The sequence below is a fragment of the Sphaeramia orbicularis genome, chromosome 9, assembly GCF_902148855.1.
Source record: "Sphaeramia orbicularis chromosome 9, fSphaOr1.1, whole genome shotgun sequence".
Lineage (NCBI taxonomy): Eukaryota > Metazoa > Chordata > Actinopteri > Kurtiformes > Apogonidae > Sphaeramia > Sphaeramia orbicularis.
Genome location: NC_043965.1, coordinates 7786 through 32519, shown reverse-complemented (window position 1 = coordinate 32519; position 24734 = coordinate 7786). Strand labels below are relative to the sequence as shown.

Genomic DNA, 24734 nt, shown 5'->3' with positions numbered 1-24734 from the left:
GGGTTTTGTTGTGAAGCACTTTGTGCTACATGTAACATGTATGAAAAGTGCAATAGAAATAAAGTTTGATTGATTGATTGAAATACAGAAGAACACAACACACAGTCAGGTTGTTTATTCCTATTTGTTTGTATTCTAATTGTTTTTTATTGTTTATCTAATCCTGTTTGTTTATATATTTACTTCTGTGTGTTTATTTATTCATATGTTTATTTATTGCTGTTTATTTATTTATTTGTTTATTCCTGTGTGTGTGTGTGTTGGTTTGTTCCAGTTGCCACGGGCGGTCAGTACTCAGGCTCTTAGCAGTGCTGGACTCCTGCGGATGGTCAACAAGGCCGCAGACGCCGTCAACAAGATGACCATCAAGATGAACGAGTCCGACGCCGTGAGTGGGGGTGGGGGTGGGGGTGGGGTGGGGGGGGGGACGAGGAAAGGAGATGAGGGAGGAGGGATGTGGAAGGACAGAGGAAGCTCCAGTCCATACGTCAGACTGTCTCCAGTTCAACACTAGTTCTTCCACAGCTGTTTGTGTCCGACTGCAGTGAAGCTCCTCTGACCTAAAAGGACTCCCATGAAATGCTCAAATCTGTTCAGTTGTTTTCATTTCATTGACTCCAAATGTGTTGGAACACGTTCATCTCTCAGACCAGTTGGTTCAGAATCAGTTTGATCCCAGATCAGTGGACTGGATGTTGTTCACTTCTCCTCCATTCCCGTGTCTGTGTTTGTTCATTCCATCTCTGCTCAGTGCATTTGTCGTAGACGCTCAGCGTCCATGACCTTCAATGGGACTGAGTGGAACTGCTGGAAAAACCACTACAGACTGGACCAGCACTGGACACAGGACACCTGTTGTCCCGCCCCTGGACGCTCAGCATCTCTGGGGGCGAACGGAAGGTGTGGGCGGAGCTGATTGGAGGATCAATCCAAAGGCTGAATGCGGTTTGATTGACAGCTGTTTTCAGATGTGCTCCTTCACTGACACAGTTCAGTTTAATACCGTCACACATTCTGCTGTGGAATCACACAAACCAAATGAACTGTTCATTTACTGACCTGGAAGAAAACACAAGCACTGGACTAACTGGTACACTGGACTGAAGGGACACGTTTACCTGTTTCAGTTCCAGAATTGAATCATTTCTTGTTCAGTTTCATCTGGTTTTGTAGATAGTTCCATCAGACTGCTGGCTTTGGTCAGACTGAACTAATGATCCAGTCCTGGAGAAGACGACGACTGTGTACGATAAGGACACTGAGCGTTTTCTGAGAAAGGAACAGAGGAACCAGTTTATGTTGAAAGAACTGGACCATTTGTTGATGTAAGCGACACTGAGCTTCCCCTGTCTGAGTTCTACTGCTGAAGCTCTAATATTACACATGTGTCCTGTAGTGTTATTACCCCCACCAAGAGGTAGTGGGATTACTTTGCTTTGTGTTTTTGCATCTTTGTTTGTTTGTTTGTGTGTGTGTTTGTTTGTTAGCAAGATAACTGAAAAAGTTCTGGACAGATTTTCATGAAATTTTCAGTAAATGTTGATACTGGCACAAAGAGGAAATGATAAAATTTTGGTGACGATTTGGGGGGGGGGGGGCAGATCTGTCCTGGCGGAGGTCTGCACTCTCAGAGTGCTTTTCTTCTTATAGGTGTTATTATTTGTGTTATTATTAGTGTTATTATTGGTGTTATTATTAGTGTTATTATTAGTGTAATTATTGGTGTTATTATAGGTGTTATAGGTGTTATTGTAGGTGTTATTATTGGTGTTATAGGTGTTATTATAGGTGTTATTGTATGTGTTATAGGTGTTATTATAGGTATTATTATAGGTATATTATTGGTGTTACAGGTGTTATTATATGTGTTATTAGTGTTATTATTGGTGTTACTATTGGTGTTATTATAGGTGTTATAGGTGTTATTATAGGTGTTATTAGTGTAATTATTGGTGTTATTATAGGTGTTATAGGTGTTATTGTAGGTGTTATTATTGGTGTTATAGGTGTTATTATAGGTGTTATTGTATGTGTTATAGGTGTTATTATAGGTGTTATTGTATGTGTTATAGGTGTTATTATAGGTATTATTATAGGTATATTATTGGTGTTACAGGTGTTATTATATGTGTTATTGGTGTTATTATTGGTGTTACTATTGGTGTTATTATAGGTGTTATAGGTGTTATTATAGGTGTTATTAGTGTTATTATTGGTGTTACTATAGGTGTTATTATTGGTGTTACAGGTGTTATTATAGGTGTTATTGTATGTGTTGTAGTTGTGTTGTTTTGCTGATGATGTGTGCTTTTATTTGTCAGTGGTTCGAGGAGAAGCAGCAGCATTTTGAGAACCTGGACGTCCAGCTGAGGAAACTTCACGCCAGTGTGGAGTCGCTGGTCCTTCACAGGAAAGGTACCGACGCTCAGAGTTCAGTCACCTGAAGGGGGTTAGATGTGGACCTGAACCGGTCTCAACTCCAGAACAAACCAGGTCTTTAACCCTTTACGGACGATTGTGTCACTGGTGACACGTGAAGAAAAAACCAAGAAAGGTTATTTAAATAAACTCAGAAAGTTTAGTTATAAACATTGACAGTTTTTATAATAAATGTAAAAAATCAAGTTGTTTTTTTTTATTTTTTATAACACACTGTTTAAAACATTTATTACATAAAATAATGATCATTAATGAACAGATACTGAAAGTTAAGTTCTTCCTGAAAAAAGGTGCGTATGAATTTGCAAAAAAGACATTTTCTGACACTTTTCTTGCAAAAACAACAGAAATAAATCCCGTTCCGTTCTAACGGTCGTCCTTTAAAAGAGTCAGGACGTGGTTCACTTCCTGTTTCTGTCATTGGTCGACTCCTGCTAAACTTCCTCCGTTTGACCATGAACAGAAAACTTCCAGGTCAGAGGTCGATTCCAGACTAATCTGTCCTGTCGTCTCCCGTGCAGAACTGTCCATGAACATGGCGTCGTTCGCTAAGTCGGCGGCCATGTTGGGGAACAGCGAGGACCACACGGCGTTGTCCCGAGCTTTGTCTCAACTGGCCGAGGTGGAGGAGAAGATCGACCAGCTGCAGCAGGACCAGGCCAACGCAGACTTCTACTTCCTGTCCGAGCTGCTGGGAGACTACGTCCGCCTCATCACCGCCGTCAAGGTATGCCTGCACCAACGCCGGCCGAACAGGAAGTAGGTTTAGACCTGACGCCACCGCCGCCGTCCAACTGGTTAGTTTAACAGAAGGAGGCGGAGACAGAACCAGAACCAATAGTTTCTGAGTAATCGAACGACAAAAGCTGCAGCAGAACACCTGGAAGTATACGTTAGCGTTTTCTCAGTAAACGTTCGTCTGTTCCGATCTCCTGAAACGTCATCAGTCGAGGTCCAAGTCCTGCTCCTTTTAAAAGTTCGCACAAACCAAGATCGGATGGAATTCCCAGATGTTGTTCTTGTCCCGATGTTGGGCTGGTTGGAGACTCGTGCAGACTTAGCTTTAAATATCCCAAGATGCACTGCATGCTAGAAGTAGAAGAACTGAAACAAGCAGAAGAACCAAAAGAACCAGAAGAACCCTAGAACTAGAGGAAAATCCAGCTGTTCTGTTCTTCATTGGTTCATTTTTTTTTTATCTGAGTCTCAGTGAAAACAGTGTCATCCATCTGTGTCTCAGTGGGCGTGTCCTGATGGGCGTGTCTCCCTTGCAGGGCGTGTTCGACCAGCGTATGAAGACGTGGCAGAAGTGGCAGGACAGTCAGATGATGCTGCAGAAGAAACGAGAGGCTGAAGCCAAACTGCAGTTCAACAACAAACCAGACAAACTGCAGCAGGCCAAGGACGAGATCAAAGAGGTGAGGCTGGACCGGGTCTGGACCAGGTCTGACTCTGGACCGGGTCTGAGGGGGGACAGGGTCTGAGGTGGTCCAGGTTAATTTGTTGTTACCAGTGCATGTAAATACAGGAACAGAAACGTTTAAAGGGTTAAATCTGAAAATAAATATTTGATGGTTATGATCAGGAATGAAGACAAAGTAGAAAATAATAGTTTATTATTCATTTATTTAAATGATTTTTATTTCTGTTTTCTTGTTTTCTGGCTGTGAACATTAGGAGCTTTAAGAAACTGAGGGACAGTTTGATTTGATTGGATTTTTAGTTATTTATTTTAAACCAACTTGCTCAAAATGCATTCAAACCTGGTTCATCGCTGACAGATTCCAGACTCTGATCTTTCAAATTAATTACATTAAATTAAATTAAACAGAACAAATGGGGTCGTGACCTTTTAAACCGACAGTTAAAAGGTTCAAACTCTGGGAAATGAATGAACGTGTGTCCGTTTTTGATCAGTGGAAGGTCCGTTTTAACGGCGTCCGTGGAGCCTGGTGGGTTAAAGCTGTTTGTGTGCAGGTGGATGAACCAAACGCACCCTCAGAGTTCAGTCATGTGAGAAGTTGTTTTTGTCTTTTTCTTTTCCAGTGGTTAAATGTGTTTTCCTCTGAACTCTGCTCTCACTAAAGTACTTTATTAGAGTCTGTTGAAGCTGTCACCGCACACTTTTCCCCTCAGCGCCGTCTGTCAGGATACGGCGGCGGTGGTGGTGGTGGTGGTGGTGGTAGTGGGGGGGGCGTGGTCGGGGGTCTGGGAGGAGAGCTGAGGAGCTGTCAGATCACAGCGTTGGGGGGTGTTTAGGGGGGTCGGGGGGGGGGCTGTCAGGAGCTGCAGACCAGGACAGATACAGTAGAGTTACAACCAACATTTATCTGAGGCCCAGCGCAGTTTTGGCGTCTGTCAGGAGCGAAAACCCACCAAGAAAAAAGAGTTTTACTGCAGCAGGAAACCAACACACCACCGGGGGGGGGGGGGGGGGGGGGGGGCTTATCCGTCAGACGGGCTGTCAAACTCATTCTAGTTCAGGGTCCACATTTCAGATCCAGTGTGGTCTGAAACAGGCCAGAACCACAACAATAATAACAGAAAAACAGAATAATGACAAGTTCAAAATGCAAAAAAAGAACATCGACTCATGAAAAGATTTACATTTACAAACTATCCAAACGGAAACAGAAAAAAATAAGTGCCGTTTATTAATATTCTGCCTCAAGTAATCTGTTACAGATCAGATCTACAGGAACAAAACATTTAACACCAGGCAGAACCTCGCTCCAATTACACCCAATTATCTTCAGACTTTTCAGGTTTTTCACATTTACTGTTATTATGTAAATATTTTCATAATTAAATGTTTTGTTTTTTGCACTAAAACGAAGACTTATTAATTATATTATTAAACCAAGTCATTATTTAGAGGTTCTTGTCTTTTTATTTGACTTTAGGTCAGATTTGGTCGGTGGAGCTGCCCCTAAACGTGTTTTCTTTGGGTTTAGAGAAAAGAACCACGGTCCGACTGATGGTTGGTTTATCTTCTCATATCTCAGACACCTGAAATAATATAAACCATAACATATAATATCAGAATGATGGCATCAAGAAGCGTATTTAGCACAATATGTAACCCTTAGGACACAGGTGTCAAATATGTGGCCCAGGGTCCAAATCTGGCCCACCAAAGGGTCCACATCCGGCCCACAGGATGAATTTGTGAAATGCAAAAATTCCACTTTGATGTGAACGCTCAGTGGTGTCAAACATCCTTTACTTCAGGTTCCACAGACACACACATACAGTCTGATTAGATTTAACCAGTCAAATATGATCAGAATCACCTGTAAATAATCACAACCCCAAATACTTTGTTTTTTTGGTGTAAAAAAAGTTAAATTACATTAAAATGTTTACATTACCAAACTATACTTTAACAAAAAACCTGAACAAATATGAACAAACGGAAATGAGCAAAGTAAATGTAATTGGACCAATATTCTGCCTGTTATTAAAGGTTTTGTGTGATTGTAACGCACATGTGTAAATGATAACCTGATAACCTGAGGCAGAATATTGTTCAAATTGCACTTGTTTTTCTTCAGACAATTCCAGTTGTTCATGTTATTCAGATTTTTCAGGAAACTTTGTCGATGTAAACCTGATCAGAACAGAATTGTACTTTTTTCACTGTTCTTATTTCACTGGTCCGGTCCACTGCAGATCCAACTGAACTAACAGGAGTCTGACACAACTGCTCTAGTGGTCTGAGTCTGTTTTATCTGTTTTTCAGTCCTTTTGATTTGGCCTTTATATACTATAGAAACAAATGTTTACTATACCCATGTTTGGATCTGTTTTTTCAGCACAACTTCATTTATATCATCTGTCTATTATTTTGTTCACTTTAATCTACTATAAAAACAAAAGGACAGAAAACACACAAATAATGTAAAATCTGATTTGAAAAATGTATATAATTTGTTGCATAAATAACACAGATGTTTAACGAACCTTTTCACAGACTTTAAAAGTGAAAATTGGTTCAAATATTAGGTATAGAAAATTAAAATTGTAATAAATTCAAACTATACTCAGATATTTGACATTAAAGCAGATCTGTACATCGGTGTTTTCACCCCCCCCCCCCCCATGGTGGTCCTGGTTTCCTCATCCGGTTCAGGTGGGGGTGGTCCTCATTCTTACCTGTAATGCTAATTCAACCAGTTTTTTCAGTTTTAAAAAAAGGACAAAAAATGACATAAATGACAGAAATCTAATGCCCCCCCCCCCCTTTTCTTACTTTAGTTCCCGTTTGTTTGCTTGTAATGGAATTGTCCCCAGTGGTTTACGTGAACGACTTCTGATGCTACAACGTTTTGAAAATGTCATGTGATTGAGTCGCAGAGCTGTGACCTTTGACCCCTAAGGGTTCATAAACCTGAAGTGAACACAGACGAGTACTGATGAAAGAAGGATTTATGTTCAGTTTGATTTGAACTATTATTTTATAAAAACATTTCATGACCTTGAACCATAAACAAAAATACCAAAATATTCAATAACTGTCGTATTTTTTAACCCTTTAAATGTTATGGTTGTTTTGTAAACAAACTATATTTTCTTTAATACTAAGTATTCCTATTATAGTTTAGAGTATAAATATGATTAGACTAGCAGGATTATTACTGTTATTAATTATATAAAGAGAAGGGGTGGTACTTCTCACTGCTTTTTCAATATGGATTATATGTGTTATGTTTAAGTGTTTGGTTTATTTATTTCCTTCGGTTTTGACATTCATATTCCAAATAAATGCATCAATCAATCAATCAAATCAATTGATGCAAAAAACACAAAAACTTTTTTGTTTAGTTTTTTTTTTTTAATATTTTACATAAAATTGAATGTTTTTTTTTTTCTCGCTCTTTTTCTGAACTTTACTTCCTGTTCTTTTTCGTTTGTAGACTCACTGATACTAGAATTAAATCTGTTTAACTCTCGTCACTTCCTGGTCTGAACTACAAACCAGCGCACGCTTCTGCACACGTGCGAGAATTCTACTTCCTGTCTTGTATTTCTAAATAATTTACACCCGTTTCTGAAACAAAAATGAAAGGATTTGATCTGATTTGAAGCCTCATACGTTTGAAATTAAATGAAGTTAGTGTCATTTATTACAGTGGCCCAGAGGGGCAACAGCCCCAAACTTATCCACTATAAGAAAAAAAAGAGAACAGCCCAAAAATTATCCACTATAAGAAAAAAAGAGAACAGCCCCAAACTTATCCACTATAAGAAAAAAAGAGAACAGCCCAAAAATTATCCACTATAAGAAAAAAAGAGAACAGCCCCAAACTTATCCACTATAAGAAAAAAAGAGAACAGCCCAAAAATTATCCACTATAAGAAAAAAAAGAGAACAGCCCAAAAATTATCCACTATAAGAAAAAAAGAGAACAGCCCCAAACTTATCCACTATAAGAAAAAAAAGAGAACAGCCCAAAAATTATCCACTATAAGAAAAAAAGAGAACAGCCCCAAACTTATCCACTATAAGAAAAAAAGAGAACAGCCCAAAAATTATCCACTATAAGAAAAAAAAGAGAACAGCCCCAAACTTATCCACTATAAGAAAAAAAGAGAACAGCCCAAAAATTATCCACTATAAGAAAAAAAGAGAACAGCCCAAAAATTATCCACTATAAGAAAAAAAGAGAACAGCCCAAAAATTATCCACTATAAGAAAAAAAAGAGAACAGCCCCAAACTTATCCACTATAAGAAAAAAAGAGAACAGCCCAAAAATTATCCACTATAAGAAAAAAAAGAGAACAGCCCAAAAATTATCCACTATAAGAAAAAAAAGAGAACAGCCCAAAAATTATCCACTATAAGAAAAAAAAGAGAACAGCCCCAAACTTATCCACTATAAGAAAAAAAGAGAACAGCCCAAAAATTATCCACTATAAGAAAAAAAAGAGAACAGCCCCAAACTTATCCACTATAAGAAAAAAAGAGAACAGCCCAAAAATTATCCACTATAAGAAAAAAAAGAGAACAGCCCCAAACTTATCCACTATAAGAAAAAAAGAGAACAGCCCAAAAATTATCCACTATAAGAAAAAAAGAGAACAGCCCAAAAATTATCCACTATAAGAAAAAAAAGAGAACAGCCCCAAAATTATCCACTATAAGAAAAAAATTATCCACTATAAGAAAAAAAAGAGAACAGCCCCAAAATTATCCACTATAAGAAAAAAAGAAAACAGCCCAAAAATTATCCACTATAAGAAAAAAAAGAGAACAGCCCAAAAATTATCCATTTTAAGAAAAAAAAGAGAACAGCCCAAAAATTATCCATTATAAGAAAAAAAAGAGAACAGCCCCAAACTTATCCACTATAAGAAAAAAAAGAGAACAGCCCCAAACTTATCCACTATAAGAAAAAAAAGAGAACAGCCCTAAAATTATCCACTATAAGAAAAAAAGAACAGCCCCAAAATCATCCACTATAAGAAAAAAAAGAGAACAGCTCAAAAATTATCCACTATAAGAAAAAAAGAGAACAGCCCAAAAATGATTCATTATAAGAAAAAAAAGAGAACAGCCCAAAAATTATCCATTATAAGAAAAAAAAGAGAACAGCCCCAAACTTATCCACTATAAGAAAAAAAAGAGAACAGCCCCAAACTTATCCACTATAAGAAAAAAAAGAGAACAGCCCTAAAATTATCCACTATAAGAAAAAAAAGAGAACAGCCCCAAACTTATCCACTATAAGAAAAAAAAGAGAACAGCCCCAAAATGATCCACTATAAGAAAAAAAAGAACAGACCCAAAATTATCCACTATAAGAAAAAAAAGAGAACAGTTCAAAAATTATCCACTATAAGAAAAAAAAAGAGAACAGCCCAAAAATTATCCACTATAAGAAAAAAAAGAGAACAGCCCCAAAATTATCCACTATAAGAAAAAAAAGAGAACAGATCAAAAATTATCCACTATAAGAAAAAAAAGAGAACAGCCCCAAACTTATCCACTATAAGAAAAAAAGAGAACAGCCCCAAAATTATCCACTATAAGAAAAAAAAGAGAACAGCCCCAAACTTATCCACTATAAGAAAAAAAGAGAACAGCCCAAAAATTATCCACTATAAGAAAAAAAGAGAACAGCCCAAAAATTATCCACTATAAGAAAAAAAGAAAACAGCCCAAAAATTATCCACTATAAGAAAAAAAGAGAACAGCCCAAAAATTATCCATTATAAGAAAAAAAAGAGAACAGCCCAAAAATTATCCACTATAAGAAAAAAAAGAGAACAGCCCCAAACTTATCCACTATAAGAAAAAAAAGAGAACAGCCCCAAACTTATCCACTATAAGAAAAAAAAGAACAGCCCCAAAATCATCCACTATAAGAAAAAAAAGAGAACAGCTCAAAAATTATCCACTATAAGAAAAAAAGAGAACAGCCCAAAAATGATTCATTATAAGAAAAAAAAGAGAACAGCCCAAAAATTATCCACTATAAGAAAAAAAAGAGAACAGCCCCAAACTTATCCACTATAAGAAAAAAAAGAGAACAGCCCAAAAATTATCCACTATAAGAAAAAAAAGAGAACAGCCCAAAAATTATCCACTATAAGAAAAAAAAGAGAACAGCCCAAAAATTATCCACTATAAGAAAAAAAGAGAACAGCCCCAAACTTATCCACTATAAGAAAAAAAGAACAGCCCCAAAATCATCCACTATAAGAAAAAAAAGAGAACAGCTCAAAAATTATCCACTATAAGAAAAAAAGAGAACAGCCCAAAAATGATTCATTATAAGAAAAAAAAGAGAACAGCCCAAAAATTATCCATTATAAGAAAAAAAAGAGAACAGCCCCAAACTTATCCACTATAAGAAAAAAAGAGAACAGCCCCAAACTTATCCACTATAAGAAAAAAAGAGAACAGCCCTAAAATTATCCACTATAAGAAAAAAAAGAGAACAGCCCCAAACTTATCCACTATAAGAAAAAAAAGAGAACAGCCCCAAAATGATCCACTATAAGAAAAAAAAGAACAGACCCAAAATTATCCACTATAAGAAAAAAAAAGAGAACAGTTAAAAAATTATCCACTATAAGAAAAAAAAAGAGAACAGCCCAAAAATTATCCACTATAAGAAAAAAAAGAGAACAGCCCCAAAATTATCCACTATAAGAAAAAAAAGAGAACAGATCAAAAATTATCCACTATAAGAAAAAAAAGAGAACAGCCCCAAACTTATCCACTATAAGAAAAAAAGAGAACAGCCCAAAAATTATCCACTATAAGAAAAAAAAGAGAACAGCCCCAAACTTATCCACTATAAGAAAAAAAAGAGAACAGCCCAAAAATTATCCACTATAAGAAAAAAAGAGAACAGCCCAAAAATTATCCACTATAAGAAAAAAAGAGAACAGCCCAAAAATTATCCACTATAAGAAAAAAAGAGAACAGATCAAAAATTATCCACTATAAGAAAAAAAAGAGAACAGCCCCAAAATTATCCACTATAACAAAAAAATTATCCACTATAAGAAAAAAAAGAGAACGGCCCCAAAATTATCCACTATAAGAAAAAAAGAAAACAGCCCAAAAATTATCCACTATAAGAAAAAAAAGAGAACAGCCCAAAAATTATCCATTATAAGAAAAAAAAGAGAACAGCCCAAAAATTATCCACTATAAGAAAAAAAGAGAACAGCCCCAAACTTATCCACTATAAGAAAAAAAAGAGAACAGCCCCAAACTTATCCACTATAAGAAAAAAAAGAACAGCCCCAAAATCATCCACTATAAGAAAAAAAAGAGAACAGCTCAAAAATTATCCACTATAAGAAAAAAAGAGAACAGCCCAAAAATGATTCATTATAAGAAAAAAAAGAGAACAGCCCAAAAATTATCCACTATAAGAAAAAAAAGAGAACAGCCCCAAACTTATCCACTATAAGAAAAAAAAGAGAACAGCCCTAAAATTATCCACTATAAGAAAAAAAAGAGAACAGATCAAAAATTATCCACATAAGAAAAAAAAGAGAACAGCCCAAAAATTATCCACTATAAGAAAAAAAAGAGAACAGCCCCAAAATTATCCACTATAAGAAAAAAAAGAGAACAGATCAAAAATTATCCACTATAAGAAAAAAAAAGAGAACAGCCCAAAAATTATCCACTATAAGAAAAAAAAGAGAACAGCCCCAAAATTATCCACTATAAGAAAAAAAAGAGAACAGACCCAAAATTATCCACTATAAGAAAAAAGAGAACAGACCCAAAATTATCCACTATAAGAAAAAAAAAGAGAACAGACCCAAAATTATCCAGTATAAGAAAAAAAAGAGAACAGACCCAAAATTATCCACTATAAGAAAAAAAAGAGAACAGATCAAAAATTATCCACTATAAGAAAAAAAAAGAGAACAGCCCAAAAATTATCCACTATAAGAAAAAAAGAGAACAGACCCAAAATTATCCACTATAAGAAAAAAAAGAGAACAGCCCAAAAATTATCCACTATAAGAAAAAAAAAGAGAACAGCCCCAAAATTATCCACTATAAGAAAAAAAAGAGAACAGCCCCAAAATTATCCACTATAAGAAAAAAGAGAACAGCCCAAAAATTATCCACTATAAGAAAAAAAAGAGAACAGCCCAAAAATTATCCACTATATATTTTTAACATAACTTTATTTTTAGCGCACCGACCTCCACTTCCTGTGGGTTACTTCCTTAGCATTAGCCACATTAGCTGAAGGCCTTAATTTTCAGCCTATGTTTTTATTTTTTGTGGTGGCCTTAATTTTAAAGCAAGAGACCTTTTGGGTAAACAGCGCCCCCTTAACTGAAAAGGTGGATGAGGTTTTGTTTTTCTTATAGTGGAAATTTTTTTGGGCTGTTCTCTTTTTTTCTTATAGTGGATAATTTTTTTGGGCTGTTCTCTTTTTTTCTTATAGTGGATAATTTTTTTGGGCTGTTCTCTTTTTTTCTTATAGTGGATAATTTTTTTGGGCTGTTCTCTTTTTTTCTTATAGTGGATAATTTTTTTGGGCTGTTCTCTTTTTTTCTTATAGTGGATAATTTTTTGGGGCTGTTCTCTTTTTTTCTTATAGTGGATAATTTTTTTGGGCTGTTCTCTTCTTTTCTTTAAATATCATATGTTTGAAGTCATATTTAATGAAGTAAAGACTCTGCATCTGTGCTGGAGCTGACTGGGAGCAGATGAACATGAACAGTGTGTGAACGGCGGTCCGTGAGGCCACGCTGCCCCCTGTTGGACACACACTGGAACTGCATCCTGAACCACAAACAGTCGGATGAACTGAAACATTCACATTTTATTCATATCTGATGAACTTATGTCAAACTGACTTTTATTTGTAGTTTATTTGGTTTTAAATGAGATGAAAACAGGTGGAAACAGTAAAAAAAGAACAGATTTAAAAACATGTAGTGAAAAAGAAAACCTTTAAAAAGTCCTGAGATGAAACAAAAACCAATAAAATTCCACGTTTATTTGACTTTAAACACTAACAGAGTAAATCAGGTGGGTGTTAATCCAAAATGTCAGAGTGTTTTGGTCCATATTCAGGTTCAGGTTTTGATAAATAGACACTAGTTGTATTCAGTTTAATTAAATGAATTTAACTGTTATTTTATTTAAATTATTATAATTTTAAACAAATGAAAAAGGAGCGAAGTGGTGAAGACTCAGGAGTTCAACCCAGGAATCTGAATGTATTGAAGGTTTATTCGATCAGACGTTGGTTCAAACTGGACTCGCACGTGTCCAGTTTGGTTCGGATCTGGTTTCTGTGATGAACTGACCTTTAATCCAGTTTAAACCAGTTTTATTTTCACATGTTCTGACTGATTCTTTCCTCGTTGTTTGGTTCCGTTTTTCCGTCTTTGTCTCTTACATTCTGTTGCGTTTTCCCGCCACGCCTTCCTGCGTCAGGAGATTGAGGAGGTAGGACCTTCTGTCTGTTTGACCTGTCCACATGTCCAACCGTCCACATGTCCATCTGTCCACATGTCCATCCGTCCTCATGTCCATCTGTCCACATGTCCATATGTCCATCTGTCCTCATGTCCATCTGTCCTCAGGTCCACATGTCCATCTGTCCACATGTCCATCTGACCACATGTCCATCTGTCCTCAGGTCCACATGTCCATCTGTCCACATGTCCATCTGACCACATGTCCATCTGTCCTCAGGTCCATCTGTCCACATGTCCATCTGACCACATGTCCGTCTGTCCTCATGTCCACATGTCCATCTGTCCACATGTCCAACCGTCCACATGTCCATCTGTCCACATGTCCATCCGTCCTCATGTCCATCTGTCCTCAGGTCCACATGTCCATCTGTCCACATGTCCATCTGACCACATGTCCATCTGTCCTCAGGTCCATCTGTCCACATGTCCATCTGACCACATGTCCGTCTGTCCTCATGTCCACATGTCCATCTGTCCACATGTCCAACCGTCCACATGTCCATCTGTCCACATGTCCATCTGTCCACATGTCCATCTGTCCTCATGTCCATCTGTCCTCAGGTCCACATGTCCATCTGTCCACATGTCCATCTGACCACATGTCCGTCTATCCTCATGTCCATCTGTCCTCAGGTCCACATGTCCATCTGTCCACATGTCCATCTGACCACATGTCCGTCTGTCCTCATGTCCATCTGTCCACATGTCCAACCGTCCACATGACCATCTGTCCACATGTCCATCTGACCACATGTCCGTCTGTCCTCATGTCCATCTGTCCACATGTCCAACTGTCCACATGACCATCTGACCACATGTCCATCTGTCCACATGTCCATCTGTCCACATGTCCATCTGACCACATGTCCGTCTGTCCTCAGGTCCACATGTCCATCTGTCCACATGTCCAACCGTCCACATGTCCATCTGTCCACATGTCCATCTGACCACATGTCCAACCGTCCTCATGTCCATCTGTCCTCATGTCCATCTGTTCTCATGTCCATCTGTCGACATATCCAACTGTCTGTCCACATGTCCATCTGTCCTCATGTCCATCAGTCCATCTGTTCTCATGTCCATCTGTCCTCATGTCCATCTGTCCTCAGGTCTACATGTCCATCTGTCCACATGTCCAACCGTCCACATGACCATCTGTCCACATGTCCATCTGACCACATGTCCGTCTGTCCTCATGTCCATCTGTCCACATGTCCAACTGTCCACATGACCATCTGACCACATGTCCATCTGTCCACATGTCCATCTGACCACATGTCCGTCTGTCCTCAGGTCCACATGTCCATCTGTCCACATGTCCAACCGTCCACATGTCCATCTGACCACATGTCCATCTGTCCACATGTCCATCTGACCACATGTCCAACCGTCCTCATGTCCATCTGTCCTCATGTCCATCTGTTCTCATGTCCATCTGTCGACATATCCAACTGTCTGTCCACATGTCCATCTGTCCACATGTCCATCTGTTCTCATGTCCATCCGTTCTCATGTCCATCTGTCCTCATGTCCATCTGTCCTCAGGTCTACATGTCCATCTGTCCACATGTCCAACCGTCCTCATGTTTATCTGTCCTCATGTCCACATGTCCATCTGTCCTCATGTCCATCTGTCCACATGTCCATCTGTCCACATGTCCAACCATCCACATGTCCAACTGTCTGTCCACATGTCCGACCGTTCTCATGTCCATCTGTCCACATGTCCATCTGCTTCCTGTTTCCTTTTGCTTCTGTTTAGTTTCATGTTTACTTCTGTTATTTCACTTTTTTCGGTGCCGATAATATTTGGGCAGATTTAGTTCAAACCATCAGAGGACGATGTTTGCAGACGATAAAGTCGTTCGTCAGGAGGAGAAAATTATTCTACGAGATTAAAACATCATACAAATGAGAAAAACTGAGTTGGTAAAAGTCAGAAACTTATTAAACACAAAAAACCCTTCAGAGAATAAAGTTATAAATGATCATAAAAATGTTCTGGTTCATAAATGTGATCATAATAAACTCATTCCCTCAGATTAGAACGGCGTTAAATTATAAGAACGTAAAACGTACAAGTGTGTTTAAATAAACTCATGTATTCTCAGAGGTTATGATGTCAACAATTCACAAGAAAAATGCAGCAAATTTCAAAATAAAAGTAGAATAGAAAGTCTAATTTTAGCAACAAAAAGTCAGAGAAAAACATTCTATATTTACAGAAAAATCTCAGAAATACAATAATAAATGTGATATTCTGAGATTATAATTTAAATTTTAAAAAGAGAGAAACAGTTTATTTACGTACGACGATGTATTAGGGCTGCGTTTAAAAAAAAACAAAAAAACACTCTCTACGAGAAAAAAGTCGTAAAATATGTAGATAAAACCTGTAATTTTATGAGAATAAAGACGAACACAAAAAGAGTCAGATTTTTACAAGAATGAAGTCGTAATATGATGAGAATGTTGTCATATGTCCAGAAGAAAGCCATAATATTATTAGAATAACATCGTCATTTAAAATCAGGCAGAGAAATATCATAGCACAAAGGCCAAATACTGAGCCCATTGGCCCCGCCCACCAAATACTGAGACTATTAGCCCCGCCCACCATCAATACATCAGCATTAGTCGAAGTTTGAAGGCAGTTCGCACATGTTTGGGTTTGTTTTCGGCGTAAGAACCGAACGGATTTGGAGCAAACTACTAAACTTACGACGTCAGGCTTACAATTTCTACATTACGACTTTTTATGGCACTATTGCGAATTTATTTTCGAAATATTACAACTTTAATCTCATAAAAGTACGACATTATTCTCGTAGTGACAATTGTTTTTGTTTTTCTGATGTGGCCCTGATGCGCCGTCGTAGTTTAGTTTTGACGTATGTTTATTATCGTAAGGTTTTATTTTTCTTCTGGTTTATTTCAAATTGAGTTTTTTTTTTTCTCTAAATCGTCCCTGATTCGTCGTCGTTTCCTGTTTGTTTTAGATTCAGTGTCTGAAAAACTACAAATTAAACTATTTACTTAAATATGAATTATTATTAAATATTTAAAAAGACAAATTCATCATATTCACTGTTTTTATGGAAGTGATCGTTTCTGAACCTGATGCTCATTTATCTGTCAATAAAAACTAACGAAGCCTCTGAAAGCATTTAATCCAACAGTTTATGATTTAGTTTAATACATTAATTAATAAATTTAATCTAAACCTGTGTTTTTTTACAGCGATAAAACAAAAATAAAAACCACATAAAATAAGCCAATGAAATATTATGCACTTCAATAAAATCAATATAATATCACTGTTATCTTTAATATTTACATTTAATATTATTTTACATTTTAGCTTCAGGAAAATATGAGGCTTTTACTTCATGGTTTGATTGTTAATATGTTGTTTTTATCAGTGTTTTAAAGGAAAAAGTCAAATATTCCTTTTTATAAAACATAAAAAAAATATATAAAAAAATATCCAACGTAAATGAGAAGATTTAAGATGATTTGAAACATTATTATTATTAATAATTATAATTTTGGTAATTTTTACATTAAATGAAGTTATTGTAATTTATCACTTATTTCTTTATTTTACCCGTATTTGCTTATTTTATCAGTTTGTTTAATAAAAAAAGAACAAATTATGTAAATGAGGTGAAAGAACCAAAGAGGATTTTAACATCGAAAAAGAAAAATGTCCGTCGTAAATGAAATAGAAAATGGATTTTTTTTTTTACTTTTACATTTTGTTTTGTTTGAATGTGTCACAAAATCGTACAGTTACTAAAAAAAAAAAAAAAAAGGAAATGTTTCAGATATGTTGAATCAGGTGAAATGTCGACGTAAATGGAGTCCTGACTTCTAAAATATTCACGACATCGATGACGTGAAAATGTTTGAATGAAACGTGTTGGATTTGAATGAATGAAGTTTGTGTCGACGTGTGTTTGTTTGTTTTTTCAGTTGGAGATGAAAGTTCAACAGGGAGAACGAGACTTCGAACAGATTTCCAAAACCATCCGCAAAGAAGTCGGCAGGTTTGAGGTCAGATTTACCAAAAAAAAAAAAAAAAACAGAACGCAAAAAAGTCTAAGGGTTCAAAATGTTAGAAACTGACTTTAACTTTAAGTGAAACTGACTTTTCCTCAACAGAAGGAGCGGGTGAAGGACTTTAAATCCACTGTCATTCAGTACCTGGAGACGCTGCTTCAGACACAACAGCAGGTAAGAACCAGAACCAGATCCAGAACCAGATCCAGAACCAGAACCAGGCCATGACAAGTTCACGATTAAAAAAATATACTAATACACAAACATAATGTGGATGTTTTCTAAATATAAAATACAACTCAGGTGATTTTTGAGGCGATAAAAATGCCAAATATTTACAAAAAATGTAAAATAATTTGCATAAATTAGCAGGAGACAACTATACATATGTGTGTGTGTCTATATATGTATATATATATATATATATATATATATGTAAAAATGTTAATATTCTCTGACATTATAATCGTGTTTTAGCAGAAAATTCTATTATTGATTAAAAGTGAAAATATTACAATGAAGTCGCATTCACGCACAAGAAAAAGTGAAGATAGAAAAAAAGTCATTACTGGAAAAACTCATTTTGTTTATGTGACTGAAACACATTTAGTTATTTAGTTATTTAGTTAGTTAGTCTTGTCCAGCATCATAACAGCAGAATGGTAGTCTGGCTGCCTTTTGGTGGTGAATTATTATTATTATTATTATAATTATTATTATTATTCGAGTTGTGAAAATTCCCAGCTGCCCTAAACGCGGCAGATGCAGTTTATTTATGTTTAATAAATGTCAACAGATCAAACTGAAACTTTATTTTTGGAATCATTTGTTGTTTTTTTAAATTCTGTTGATATTTAAACTTCTAATATTCCGATTTTTTTCTCTGTAGATGAAATTGGACTCAGATTGCTCGTATTTGTTTCACCCTCCGTATCGTCTAAATGACCAGAATTCAAGTCAATCTCAAATAAAAATGGGCTGTTTTCGTACCAGACAGTAAATATTTTTTTCTTCCTCTTGTTTTTTTTTTCTTCAGATGATAAAGTACTGGGAGGCCTTTTTACCCGAGGCCAAGGCCATCTCATAGACTCCACCCACTGCGCTCCAACTACACTACCCATAATGCACCTGTCCGCCTCCTGTGTTCATGCAAAGACGTGACGAGCCGCCGATCAGCTCCAGTGACTTTTCTGCAGTGATTCAAAGACTTGTAGCCTTGAACTCATCATCTTATAACGACCACGACGCCGTGCTGCGTTCGAGTCCCGTAGGAACATCTGGGCTCATGGCACCCATTTAAGCTCTGTGTACGATCTGGATAAACTGGAAGCCGGTGTGTCCTACAGGACTTAAACGCAGCACGAGCCTGGTGATGGTTTCGATCTTTTTTCTACTTCACAGATTTTTATTTTAATGCACTTTGTTTGATTATTTCAGATTTTTTTATTTTGGGTGGAGGGCGAACTGGGACGTGGGCGGAGCCACTCACAAGGCTTTACTTTTATTTATAAACCGTCACTGAAAGAGACGCTTTAATTTAATGTCTTTAAACACTTTTATTTCCCGTCGGTTTGGCGTCTGAGTGTACGGAAGCACATTACAGCCAAGAGTAAACTACGGAAATTTAAAAATAAATCAGAAAGTTAGTTCATTTTTAAATGTGATACGTGGATATTTATTAAAACACAACCAGAACAAATTTATTGGCTATAAACAGAAACAAATGAGGGAAAATAAATTAAAAAATTGACAAAAAATAAGAAAAAATTGAAGTCAGTAATACTTTCATGATGATTTATTTTATCATTTCGGGGTTTTTTTGGCATGTAAGGGCTTCCATACACACACCTTTAAAGACTACATTACCCACGAGCCCCCGGCTGTGGCTACAGAAACTATTAAATGCTCCTTTTTTTTTTTTTTTTTTATCCACTGTTTTCTACCAAACTGTAACTGCGCCGTTGGCTCCAGTGGAACACCGTACCGCTCTCTGATTGGACGTCTGTAGCAGCAGTGCACTCTGGGAGTCGTAGTCCAGTTGTCCTCTGGGGGCTCATTAATGAAGACAGGACAGTTGTTTGTCTTCGTTGTGTTTAATGACGCTAACAGAAGGTAAATATGGAAGCTGTTATTGTTTTAATGCTGTTATTTACAGATTTATGGGTTTAACGTAAAAATAAAAAAAAAACAGATTCACTGAAATAATGATTTAATTAAAGTCCAGTTTAATGAAGTTACTGATCTGATAAATGTTACAAATAATACATAGAATTAATTCTTTTATCTTGACCTGCTCAAGTACAATTTCTGAAAATAAAGAAATAAATTCATCAGTTTTCACGAGAAAATAAGCTTTATTATATGAATGTAATGAAATATTTGTCAGATTTCAGCAGAAAATGAGCTTTGACGTCTCGATGATGAGATAATTAACGAGTTACCTCGAGAAAATGACCAAATAATCAGTGTTCTTTGTGAAAACAAGCTTCGTTACTGTGAAATAATTTAATATTTAACCTGTTTTCATGATTTAATATAGATTTGCATGTGAATAAAATCTGGTTCCTCAAGATAAATTCACTCAGAATTCAACATTTTTCACAAGTTCTTATAAGAAAAACTTTTTTCCTGGAGATATTGAACAAAAAAATTAACTATTGAGAGAAAGCAACAAAAACAACAAAAAATTAACATTGCCTTAAAAAAAAAAGGTATATGTTGACATAATATTTTATTACAAAACACAACTTGTTGTCAGCAAATAATGAAATAATCTGTGATTTAAGACGACGAATGAAATAATTGATCAGTTTTAACATGAAAACAGTGTTAATAATGTTGTTAATAATCAAATAATTTCCCTCTCCTTTATTGTTATTTTACAGTAGCACAGCCAAGTTTAAGGGACGCTCCATCAGGTCAACATAATAAAAGGAAATGTATGTGGAAAAAATATGAAGTCTATAATATAAAATCATGTCCAGTTTATATATTAATACTTCACATGTAGATTTATAATCACATACTGCAGTCTATAGGTATATAAATAATCACATAAAAACATACTTTATCATTGTGAAAATATAAATTTACCTCCTGTTATAACAGTACGGAAGAGGACTAGGGCCACTGGAAAAATAAATTTAATTATTTTTTTATTATTAGTCTGAGAAAAAAAAGTCAGAATTCTGAGAAAAAAGTCAAAATTTTAAGAAAAAAGTCAGAATTCTGAGTATAAATCAATTCTGAGAAAAAAAAGTCAGAATTCTGAGTTTAAAGGCAGAATTTGGACTTTAATTAATAATAATAACATATGTATTGGATCTTAATTTTTTTTCCAGTGGCCCTAATCGTCTTCCGTAAAACAGTCTTTGACGTTGACAGAAGGAAATAATGAACTAGATTTGATGAAATGTCATAAATACTTTTTTTTTTTTTTTTGAAATAATGAGCTAAATGAAGCTGTTATAACGAGAAAATGATCAAAACTATTAATAAAATACTGAAATGATTGGCCTTAAATTGAATAAAATCAGCTGTATTTTCAATTTCATGAAATTATGACCCATTTTTTTCTGTAAATAACGTCATTAAATGATCCGGTTTCCGTCGATAATGGACTAAAATCTGTAAAATCCGATTTTATTTCCGGAACGTGAACCTGACCTGGAGTCGGTGACCTCATCCTCACTTTTATTTCAGTTTTTGAGGTTTTTTTTTCCTGTTTTGTTTCGTGTCGGTTTCGCCACTTCCTGTGACGCCTTTCAAAACAAAAGCCTCTGTTTGTTGCTGAATGACCGTCAGTGAAGGCAACACTTCCTGTTTCCTGTTTGAGTCGATGACAGAAGAAGAAGAAACTGGACTCGGTTCATTCTGTGACGCTTTGACGATCTTTAGGTTCGTCTCAGTTTGTGTCGTCGTCGGTTTCATGACCCGCTGTTGAATCCAAAGCCTCCGATTAAAAATAGTTGATTTCAGATGACGATGCATTCAATGACCCTGTGTTATCGTCATTTCTTCAGGTTCTGGTTTATTGGTTCAATAAACGATTTCTTTTAGTGTTTTTGTGTCAACATGAAAAAAGTCAAACCTTTATTCAAACTATTCACTGAATGTGTGCGATAAAAACAAGGAAAAAAGCATGAATAAAAACAATTAAAGTAAAATAAATCACAGATTACGACGAACAAACACAAATTTGGATTTTCCCAGTTTTTGCTCAAACTACACAATAAGAGAACATTAATAAACATTAATTAAAGGTTCAATTAGTGACATTTAGGAAGGTTTAATTATTTAAAAAAAAAAAAAAAACAACAGTATTTTATTAGTGTAGAATAAACCAAGACAGATTTATTTCTGTTTTTACATTTGGACGATAATTTAAAAAAACAAACAAACATGTAAAATGAAAAACTGTCTTTTCGCTGTAATCTGCAGATTGACCACCAGATGTCACTAAATATCACAAACTGAGCCTTTACCGCAGTAATAAACATTAACTCATGTTAGTTAACTGTTAATACGTCATTTACTCATGTGTTCATGTTCTAGTATTTACATTATTTACATTTTCAGATTTAATTTATTCAAAGGATGTTATTATCTTTAGTTTATCATTAGTTAACAGTTTATTAAGTGTTAGTTAATGTTTATCATTGCACTAATTAATGTTAGTTAAAGGCTCAGTGTGTAAACTGTTGGAAAATTTAGGGGTTTTTTTGCTAATTGCGCTAGTCATTAACTGCTAACCCTAAACCTAACCCCTAACTGCTAATTGCGCTAGCCGCTAATTGCGCTAACCCTAAACATAATCCTAATCCCTAACCCCTAATCGCGTTAACCCTAAACCTAAGCCCTAACCGCTAATTGCACTAGCCGCTAATTACACTAACCCTAACTGCTAATTACGCTAACCGTTAGCCATAACCCCAACTGCTAATTACACTAACAGCTAACCCTAAACACAACCCTAACCACTAATCGCACTAACCCTAACGGCTAATCGCGCTAGCCTCTAATCGCGTGTCATTTTCCACGGCATAAACATACACGCTGAAAGCTTATAATGCGTACGATAATGCGCCACTTTTGAGCAGTGCATTATCTGTACACAATTTATGATATTATGCTGCTACTTAACTTCTTTTTCATCCTTTCTTTTATTTTTCGTATTAAACCAGGCGACATCTGATGCTAACGTTCATTACTGTCAGAGTTTCAACCAAATTAAAATCCCTTTAATTAAAAACCAAACAAACACTGACATTGTCTGTAAGTGACGACAGAGTGGTGCAGTTCGCATTTCCGCCACTAGGGGGTCACTAAACACGACACATTATAAAGTTTTACTGATGATGTTCGACACTTTATATGATTTTAACCATTTCTTCTGTTATTCCGACAAAACAGAACCAAAGGAAAGTAACATTATCGTTCTGTTTCCTTGAAGAAAAGTCGCAGTTGTTACTGAGTCAGATCGGAATCATACAACAAGTTTTACGAATTTCACAGAAGAAACACTTACTAAAGGGTTCATCCTTATTTTTTTCGCGTTTGTGTCGTTGCTGCTGAATGAACCGAGGTGCCGTCGTTTCCTCTTCCTTCGTTCTTGGTTTGAGTTCGAACAGATGAAGGTGGTTTGTGATTGGTCCGTCCGTCCGTCCGTCCAGAGATCAGCCTCGGACTGTGAACGTTTTTTTTGTGGCTGTTTCTTCTGGTGTTGATTTAAAACCGAAGTTGTTGAATTTAAAGCACATTTTTATTTATGTGAATCGTATTCGTTGTTTGTTTCATTAATCTTTTTTTTCTTTTCCTGATTTAACTGGAATTCTTTTCGATTGTTTGTGTTCAACCTCGTCCTTTCAGTCTTAATCATTTAACGCTGAGTTGATTGTCTGTTTTGTTTTTTTTTGCTTGATGAATTGCGACGTTCAGGAGTTTGGGGTTGATTTAATTTTTTATTTTTGCAGATGATGAAATGCTTTATCTGAACTGAAGATTTTTTTTAACTCTTGGTTTGATGCGACATTCCTGAAAGAGGACGTTTGAGTACTTGAATGAAAAATAAAGGAATGTATCTGATCCATGTCTGCACTGGTTTTATTCAGAAGAGAAGAGAAGAGAAGAGAAGAGAAGAGAAGAGAAGAGAAGAGAAGAGAAGAACAGCCTTTACTGTCATTGTGCTTCTTCAGTCAATATTAATAAAACACCAGTTCTACAGAAATAAGAACAGAATGAAAATGAAGTTACTAAAATTAAAAATGGACAAATTATGAATAGATGCAAATTTACAATATTGACCATATATATATATATATATATATATATATATATATATATATATATATATATATACATATATACATATATATATATATATATATATATATATATATATATATACACACACACTATATCCAACAGTATTCCCTCTCCTGCTTTGACTCCCATATGAATGTCAGGTCCATCCCATTCCTAGTCTATGGGTTCAGTCTGACGTGGCTCCACCCTTTGCAGCTCTAACAGCTTCAACTCTTCTGGGAAGGCTGTCCACAAGGTTTAGGAGTGTGTTCATGGGAATTTTGGACCATTCTTCCAGAAGCGCATTTGTGAGGTCCCACACTGATGTTGGACAGAAGGCCTGGCTCTCAGTCTGCGCTCTAATTCATCCAAAGGTGTTCTATGGGGTTGAGGTCAGGACTGTGTGCAGGCCAGTCCAGTTCATCCACACCAGACTCTGTCCTCCATGTCCAAACGGACCTTGCTTTGTGCACTGGTGCACAGTCATGTTGGAAGAGGAAGGGGCCGGCTCCAAACTGTTCCCACAAAGTTGGAGCGTGGAATTGTCCCAAATGTCTTGTTCTGCTGAAGCATTCCCAGTTCCTTTCACTGGAACTAAGGGGCCCAGCCCAGCTCCTGAAAAACAACCCCACACCATAACCCCCCCTCCACCAAACTTTACACTCGGCACAATGCGCTCCCACAAGTATCGTTCTCCTGGAGACTGCCAAACCCAGACCCGTCCGTCAGATCGCCAGATGGAGAAGTGCGATTGGTCAGTCCAGAGAAGGCTCCTCCCCTGCTCTACAGTCCAGTGGCGGCGTGCTTTACACCACTGCATCCACCGCTGTGCATTGCACTTGCTGATGTATGGTTTGGATGCGGCCGCTCGGCCACGGAAACCCATTCCATGAAGCTCTGTGCGCACTGTTCTGGAGCTAATCTGAAGGACACATGAAGTTTGGAGGTCTGT

The 24734-nt window shown here is 36.3% G+C and overlaps 1 protein-coding gene across 3 annotated transcripts in view; it reads left to right on the top strand.

Annotated features, from left to right (window-relative positions):
* The window catches only part of snx2 (sorting nexin 2), a 34797-nt gene extending 11234 nt beyond the window's left edge, over positions 1-23563 (top strand). The window contains exons 9-17 of one of the 3 annotated variants that reach the window (XR_003936283.1): positions 275-388; positions 2322-2415; positions 2961-3166; positions 3714-3857; positions 13374-13385; positions 17393-17473; positions 17582-17653; positions 18516-23063; positions 23101-23563. Coding sequence is in view for 2 of the 3 variants with exons in the window: in XM_030143703.1 (XP_029999563.1) it covers positions 275-388; positions 2322-2415; positions 2961-3166; positions 3714-3857; positions 13374-13385; positions 17393-17473; positions 17582-17653; positions 18516-18566 (774 nt within the window). In the remaining variant the exon portion in view is untranslated. Of the gene's footprint in view, positions 1-274; positions 389-2321; positions 2416-2960; positions 3167-3713; positions 3858-13373; positions 13386-17392; positions 17474-17581; positions 17654-18515 lie in introns of all 3 variants that reach the window. The other 2 variants (XM_030143703.1, XM_030143704.1) reach the window with 2 other exon arrangements.
* The last annotated feature ends 1171 nt before the right edge of the window (positions 23564-24734 follow it).